General features: G+C 38.9%; 2 protein-coding genes across 2 annotated transcripts; both read right to left on the reverse strand.

Moving 5' to 3' along the window:
* Positions 1–616: 616 nt before the first annotated feature.
* Positions 617–1,996, reverse strand: LOC106297509. Its single transcript, XM_013733737.1, has one exon. The coding sequence runs from the start codon at positions 1,994–1,996 to the stop codon at positions 617–619; it is 1,380 nt and encodes a 459-aa protein (XP_013589191.1).
* LOC106297510 lies at positions 1,993–3,534 on the reverse strand. The gene has a single exon (XM_013733738.1). The coding sequence runs from the start codon at positions 3,532–3,534 to the stop codon at positions 1,993–1,995; it is 1,542 nt and encodes a 513-aa protein (XP_013589192.1).
* Between the last annotated feature and the right edge of the window lie 5,179 nt (positions 3,535–8,713).

The following is an 8,713-nucleotide window of genomic DNA, read 5'->3' on the forward strand; positions in this document are numbered from 1 at the left end:
CATGTAGACGGCCTTTATGCTCAGCGTTGTTCAACACACTCACAAGTGCTTCGGCACACATGATGAACAAAAATGGGGACATTGGATCACCTTGACAAATCCCACGTTCAGGTCTGATAAAACCGTGTTCCCGACCATTCAGGAGGATTGTATACGACACAGTGCTCACACAAGCCAGGACCCAACACACCCACTTTCTAGCAAAACCCATCTTCTCCATCAACGTCTCCAAGAAGTTCCACTCAACGCGATCATAAGCTTTTGACATATCGGTTTTAATAGCCATAAACTTCGCGTTCACCGAGTTGTTAGTGCGCAGGCCATGAACCATCTCATGCGCCACAATGATGTTGTCAGAGATCAACCTATCAGCGACAAAGGCTCCTTGCGTGTCAGAGATTAGAACCGGCATAACTGGTTTCATGCGCTCCGACAACAACTTGGATATAATCTTGTACTGAACCGAGCACAAGTTGATTGGCCTCAAATCTTTCATAGTATCTGGCTTAGACACTTTAGGCAGTAGACATAGTTGCGTATGGTTCCACCCAGCCGGGAGTGAAGACGTTCGAAAGAAATTCTGAATTTCCTCAACAATATGATTACCAACAATATGCTAGTACTGCTGATAAAAGACCCCAGTGATCCCATCTTCTCCAGGTGCACTGCTACCTTTGATCGAAAACGCTGCTCTCTTTATCTCTTCTGGTGTGAACTCCTTAGTAAGCGTTTCGTTCATATCCGCAGTGACCTTGCTTTGAAAGCCCTCAAATAGAGACTCAAGGTCCGCCGGGTTAGAACTCATGAACAAATCACGAAAGTACCCAACAGCAATGTCGCCTTTAGCTCCTTCTGAGAAAAATTTTGTTCCCTGATCATCCTTGAGCAACAAGATATTGTTCCTGATCTTTCTTCCCTTCACGACATTGTGAAAATATGCTGTATTCATATCACCTTCTCTCAACCATTGTTCCCTACTCCTCTGTCTCCAGTATCTCTCTTCGTCTCGGTGAGCTTGAGCAAGCTGTACTCGTAGCCGACGCATAGAGCGAGCACTTGGTCTTGTCTTTGCAATCTCCTTCTCAAGCTTTTGGTTTAGCCGTTGAATACGGGTTTTAGAATTAAGCTCCGAAGATCTCTTCCACCTTGATAGCTCTTTTCTACAACCCGATAAGCGGTCCATGATAGACGAATTGTCACCAGTGCCTCCATCCCAACCTCGTCGAACTGCATCCTCAAAACCAGCCTTTCCCACCATTCTCTTATCGAAGTAGAAACGACCCTGACCACGATCGTGAGGTTCGAAGAGAAACTTCAAAAGCAGAGGCCTATGGTCTGATGGCCACATCTCCATATAGTCTACGTTGGATCGAGGAAACAACTGAAACCATTCATCGTTTCCAAAGCTACGGTCCAGTCTGCATTGAACCCAAACATTATCTCGCCAGCCAACCCAAGAGAGAGTATTACTCGTTGACCTCACTTCCTTGATCTTGCAATTTTCAACCATATTCCTAAAATCCCAAAACGTAGAATCATTTCGAACTGCTCCTCCTAACTTCTCTGAGTTATCTAGTAACTCATTGAAATCACCAATCAGTGCCCACGCACGATCCCTTGTTAAGCCAATATTCACTAGCTTATCCCACACCAACTGCCTCCTGTCTCTAACTGGGTCTTCATAGACACAAGACAAGAAGAAAAACAATGATCCCATCTCCACACTCATATCAATGAGCCTTTTATCTGAAGATAAGATCTCTACCTTGTAACAATCTTTCCACAACACTGTTAAGCCTCCACTCAAACCTTCAGGCGCAACAGTAAACATTCTATCGTAACCAAGAGTTTTTTGTAAACCGATCATGTAACTATCTTTTTGTTTAGTCTCCATGAGAAACAAGAAATCCGGATAATGGTCTTTACGCATCTCCGTTAAACGACGAACTGTCTCGGTGTTTCCCGCCCCTCGACAGTTCCAGCTCAGTACGCTCATTGGAATAGCAGCGGCTTCAAACCGGAAGCCACCAAAAATTCTTGTTTCTTGGTCGATCTGTCTAACGATGAAGGCGTAGACGTGTCTGATTTCCTTTTGGTACCGTTCTCCTTGTAACTGTCCCCCTTCTGAGCTGAGTTACTGGTTGTACCGGCAACTCTCCCCTGCGTCTTTCGCTTCCAAGAAGGAGGGCGACGACGAGCTTTCTTACCACCCTTAATATTACCGGTAGTAGGATCCATAGAGGATGTCCCTACCTGAAAACCCGTAGTAATATCAGAGGGAGGTAATACAACAGGAAGAGAAACCGAAGATGACTCCGCTTCACCTTCACTTTCTAGGGAAACCAAAGGCGCAGACGACATGCTCTGCAACTTCTTTGTCGCAGCCCATTGAAGACGCGACCTGATATCCGGGTAGCTGAACACATGTCCTTTTCCTTTGTCAAGGTCATGGGAGATCTTTGTAAGTATAACCGGTGGAGTCTTAGCAGAATCATCAATAGCGTGACGGACACGTTGGATCCTCGCATTACGCTCTGTCTCATCAGCGTGAGAGACATACACCATTGCACTACGCCTATCCTGGTCCGACAGTTCAGGGAACATGATTGTGAAGCCGGGAGGTCCCACCTCTGGAGTAACAGAAGACACACCTGTAGTCTTAACAATTTGCAGGGATGTTTGAGGTCCTTCCTGAACAGTAGGCAACATATTGGATGCTCGATAATCCTTTCTCAACAACGGACATCGGATCTTCTCATGTGTAAGCCTCAGACAATGAAAACACCTCTTATGAATTTTCTCGTACTCAAACTCAATCAAAACAGAGCCCTCACCCTTAGGCATGTTGAGCCTACGAGACGCCTTAACCGGATTGTCAGTATTGAAAGTGATCAAAGCTCTTATGTAGTCCTTGGTGTGCGACACTTTCGGATCATAAGCTATCTCTTCCACCTTTCCTACTTCGGATGCCAGTTTAAACATAGTATCAGTCGTGAAAAAGACTGCCGGAATATTGCGGATGCAGATCCAGAGCTCCATAGAGTATAGGAAATTTTCCGGCAGGCTGTCAGTCCAACGTTCGAGAGCCATTGCCCAATGGTTATATGACCAAGGCCGATCCTTAAGTACCGTCTCGAGGTCTTCCTCTCTCTGGAAAATGAACTGGAAGCGGTCCTTAGAAAGAGCAATCCCACGAACTCTATCATATACACGCCATGCAGTAGGCATGTATTCAATCATCCTGGCCATAGATTGACAATCAGGATTAAGCAGACGACCCAGGATACTCAGAGAGTTCTGGTCATAGACTCTGAACCGAGGACTGTCTGGGAGAGTAAGTGGTTCTTCTTCATCGAGTTTCATAGCCCTTAGCCTCTTGTGAAGCAGATCCGCCATTTCAGAAGCGGTGAGGCAAACTGCAGACGGCAGAGCAGAGAGAAGAGGCTGAGGATCTTGGACGGTGGTGGTAGGGAGATTTGACAAAACCGATCCTTTGATCACGTAAAAGACAACCAATTTACTCGAGTAAATCATGGTGATTGAGTCACGTATGGAAAATAAGCACCAAAAAGGAAACAAAAAAAATTTGACAGGGAAACTTGAGTACCAAGAAAGGCAAGTCAAAGGTGTATATGACAATATAGAAATCAATGTGGTAGGGAACAAGGAAAGTTTCAAGAGAGGAGCCAAGGTCGACCGTAGCAATAAATGCCGGTGGGAGAATCCACTCAAGGCGAGGGAAGATTTTTAAAAAAGGAAATTGGAGATTTCCGGTGGAGAGCCAAAAAAGGGGGAGATATACTACTTCTTTGTTTGATCCAAAAGTGGTATTAGAACCATAAATTTCGCAACCAAGTGACCAGTGTTTTCTTCTACGAAACAGAGACGTGGTTACTCTGAAACATTAAAAGGCTTATTTGAGCAACATTGATTCAAATGCAAAGTTATACACTATAAAAAGGGTACTAAATCCATATTTTCACCAATGACTTATAAACGTTTGAAAAATCTTTTGGGCGTCCATAAAAGAAGCACATACCTGGAAAAAAAAGCAACATTGGCCTATATACTTCAAGCTGTCACATACGTATAAAGGCTAACACATAAATATCTTAAGATTTTGGATGCTTATTCAAGCGCACTTCTGGTGGAAATGAAATTAATCTTGATTTCTCATATGTTTCTCCTACTTGTGAATTTCAGAAACTAATTACAAGCAAGTTTGAAAAGTACATACCTGTCACAAAATTCTGCTACACTTGAAATCTCCTCAAAATCTCTATAACAGTTTGGTTTTGAACACCTTCTGAAGCACTTACCTGAAAAACAAAAACCATAATTAATTAGTCTTTACTTCGCCATATATATGTATACAATATATTTTTGATTTGTAGTCCTTGAAACTTTTGGTCATATTAGCCATCCAACGAATCATTATACGCTTTGTCATAAGACCGTAAGCCATGGTGACAAAGACTACAATTCTAAAACCGATTCATAGTCTTTTTGGTAATTTCTTTTTTCCTTGTCATTGTTTCAGACATTGGTCACTCTTTCCACCCACCAAAACATATACCGAATCATCTTAAGATTCCTTAAACCCTTTGGTGCTATTTTTTTTTTCTATCCATCACAAATTATTTCAGCCATAAATCGTTTGTCCATCTTCAGTTCATAGTTTTTGGTTAAAGACTTTCTTAAGTCCTAGTTATCTTATTGGTCCTTCAATACTTTTAACCCTTGTGATTATCGCAAATACATAGTTCTGAGTTCAGAATCTTTGTTTTAACACATCTTTAAGCCATTGCCTGTGTTTTTTTTCCATCAAACAAGTGCTTGGGGTTTTTTCTATAAATCTCCTTAAATTAACGACATATTGGTCGTCTTTTCCCATCCTACAAGTCCAATTTTTGTCGTTAATTTAGAATCTCTTTTAGATCATAATCTTTATTATAATATTTGCGTTATGATTCTGTAAGCCATTGGTAGTCTCTGTTTAAGACTGATTTCAAAGTATGAGTTGGCCACTCTTCCATTGTGTTTGTCTTAAGAGTTGGTCATTATTTCCATCTAGCTTATAGTCTTTGTATACTTTTAAACCTTGTGGTTGTCAAGCAGAAACAGTTCTTTTAGTCTGTGTGTTGAAAATTTCTATTAAAAGCCATGTTGCAGAGTAAAAAATAGGTTTTCCATCCATAGTCTCAGTCATGAGAGATTTATTTCTATTTTAGCCGTGAGTTGTTTTTCCATCTATGTTATTTGTCTCGAGACATTTTTAAGTCGTTGCTCATTTTACCAAAACCGACCCAGTCTTTTTAAAATGATTTTAATACTGTCAAGAATCTTTGCCTTGTGACTTTTTAAAGCAGTTGATCTTTCATCAGTACAACAAGTTCTCAGTTTTTTTCTACCATCCAACAAGTTTATAGTATATACTTTCTCAACAGAGTATGTTTATTGCAGATCTCTTAGGTTGAGTCTCTTATCGTAATATAAGATACGGTCTCTTAGTTGTTAACTAAAAAAACTAAGAGACGTCTCTTATATCTCTTATTTAAAAGACGTCAGCTAAGAGACCGTATCTTATATTACGCTAAGAGACGTAAGATAATCATGCTCTAAGCCATGTCGAAAATAAGAATCTTTTTCAAGAATATCTAAGCAGTTGGTCTTTTTTTTCTTTACAGCAAATCGTTAGTTGTTTTTACCATCCAACAAGTCTAAACCGAGCTGTGGGACATTTCTAAGCCGTAGGTTATCTTTGTCAAGAGATATTCCAAAGTCATGACAGCTTTTTGTTTGAGCTCTGTCTCTGTCTACTCTAAGGCCTAGTGGGTTATTAAACAGAAACAGGTCTTTAAGCATTTTGGGTGATTCTTGTCTTAAGACTTTTTCAGACTGTTTTTTTTTTTTTAATCCAACAAACATTATCTCAGCCATTAGTTGGTTTACATGGCCAGTCAATTGTTTCGTAATTATTAAGCCCGAAGTATTTAAGTTGTAATTTTAAATTACATATATATATTTCTGATAAAAGAAAATTACATATATATTATTTGGACTTTTTCTCCATTTGGAGACCTATAAAAACGGGGGCCTGAAACAAATGTCTCAATGGGCTTGGCCCTGGTCTCTGTTTGCGACTGATTTCGGAGTATGAGTTGGTCATTACTTCCATCCAACTTAATAGTCTTTTTATACTTTAAAGCCTTGTGAATATCAAGCAGAATTTCTTTTAAACCTTATGGTTCATAGTCTGTGTTGAGGACTTTCTATTTGAAGTCGTATGGCAGAGTAAAGAATCAGTTCTCCATCCATAGTCTCGTCTTAGTCATGAGTGATTTATTTCATTTGAGCCGTGAGTTGTTTTTCCTTCTACAGTCTCTGTCTTGAGAAATTTTAAAGCTGTTGGCTATTACCAAACCAAGACATAGTCTTTTTCAGAAGACTCCTAAAGCTGGTTACATAAGAACCTGTTGTCGATTCATATTGTCAAGAAGCTTTGCCTTGTGATTTTTTTAAAGCCGTTGGTCTTTTATCAATACAGAAAATTTTTAGTTGTTTTCTACCATCCAACAAGTCTATGGCATTGACTTTTTCAAGAGACTTCTAAGCCGTGTGGTTAAATAAGAATCTGTGTTTGATTCATAATCTTTGTCAGGAACTTTCAGGCAGTTTATTTCTTTAGATGTCAGTTAGTTTTTTTAACAATCCAACAACTCTAAATTGTTGACAAGCTGTGGGACATTTCTAAGCCGTGAGTTGTCTTTGTTTAGAGAGTTTCCAGAGCTGTCATCAGTCTTTCTCTACTTTTAAGCCTTTTGTCGGTTATCAAACATAAAATAGGTCTTTAAGCCTTTTGGTTCATGTAGTCTGTCTTATGACTCTTTTAAAGATGTTTGTCATTCTCTCAGCCATTAGTCGATTTTGTTCATCTAATGACCTTTTTTTTCTAAGCAGCTGGTCAATGTTTCCACTTTCCATCAAACACATCTAAAACCGGTGGGACCCATATTGTCTTTCTCTAGAGTAAAAAATCTCTTTTCGATTCAGAATCCTTGTTTAGAATCTTTGTTTAAAGACTCGTTAGCCCGTTGGCAGCCTTTGTCAAAAGACTTTCCAAAGCCCTTAGTTGTTTTTGTATCAGCTCTGTCTTTGTTATTCTTTCTATCCACCAAATATACAAACCAACTCATAGTATTTGTCTTGAGAGCTTTTTCAGACTTTGTCTCAACTCGCTGGTCGTTTTTTTCTTTTCAATCCAACAAATCCCATCCAACTCTTGTCTTTGTATACTTTTCAAGCCTTGTATTTTATCAAGCAGACACAGTTTTTTTTATGCGTTGTGGTTCAGTCTCTGTTTCAAGACTCCATCAAGTTGTTGGTCGTTTTTTTATATTTTCCATCGAACAAGTGTTCTTTTTCCATCTACGGACTTTTTTTGTCTGAGCAGCTGATCATTTTTTCCATCCAGCATATATAAAAACCGACCCCCTTTGTCTTTGGCAAGAGACTTCTTAAAGCAGTTTGAACTCTTTTATTCCACCAAGGACCCTTTTCTAAGCAACCCCATATTGTCTTTGTGTAAAAGACTTTTGTTTCAGACTTTTGTCATAAGCTTATTTCAGCTATTGGTCGTTTTTCTTTCCATCCAAAAAATCGTAAACCAACCCCTTCCAACTCATAATCTTTGTCTATATTAAGCCTTGGTTCAGATCAGAGTCTTTGTCTTAAAACATCTTTAAGCTGTTGGTCATTTGTCAAATCCAACAAGTCTTATTTAAGCCATTAGGCGTTTTTCAATCTAAGGACTTTTTCTAAAGCGTGGGTCATTTCTTTTTTCTCATCCCCATAGAGTCTTTGTCTTTAGACTTTGTCAACAAATAGATTCTTATATTCCATATCGCCATAACATCCTTCTTTAATAATGCATTACCAACCAAAAGATTCCTTAAGGGACAATGTACCCAGATAAAAATCGGACACAACGCTATTAGATTAGTGCTTGCCTATGATATTTTTGGATTTCAAATTGCTATGACATCGATTAGAATTCCATCCTCAAAAAGACAGAAATTTTAAAAACAAAAACAAACTTGCATTTTAGTTTCATAGACAGAGACATTACCTTAGTGACGATGGTTTCATGCAGAGAAACGGACAGTGTATGTGATGTAGCAACGACGAGAGCAAAGATGAAACGAAAACGGGAAAAGAACACTAAAACCAAAGTCACAATTAGTAAATTGAAAGCCCGAAAACGAAATCGCGAAACACGAATCTTACAAAACCCTAATTAAGATATACAGAGACGTACCTCGACGACGAGAGAGAGAAAGCCAAACAATCACATCGGGTTTCAGGCGGGATCAACCTTCAAAATTATTGGAATATAATTCCTAGATAACTTAGGAATTATACTAATTAGTTTTAGATAAGGTTTATGTATGCTTTTCCTATTTTAGGTTGAACTTTATACTTTTCTATCGTGGTTTTGCTTATCTTGGTATATAAACCAAGCTTATTCATCAATAAAATTTAACTTACTTTGATCCCAAACTAGAATTTGTCATGGTATCAGAGCAAGAACAAATATAAACATCTAAAAAGTTCTTATTCATCCGACTTGATTTGCCATATTGCAGATCAAATCTGTTTTAAACGACTTCTTATTCACATATTGAAGAAGAAGATTTTTTTTTTCAAATCAACA

Source organism: Brassica oleracea, chromosome C6 (genome assembly GCF_000695525.1).
Source record: "Brassica oleracea var. oleracea cultivar TO1000 chromosome C6, BOL, whole genome shotgun sequence".
Taxonomy (NCBI): domain Eukaryota; kingdom Viridiplantae; phylum Streptophyta; class Magnoliopsida; order Brassicales; family Brassicaceae; genus Brassica; species Brassica oleracea.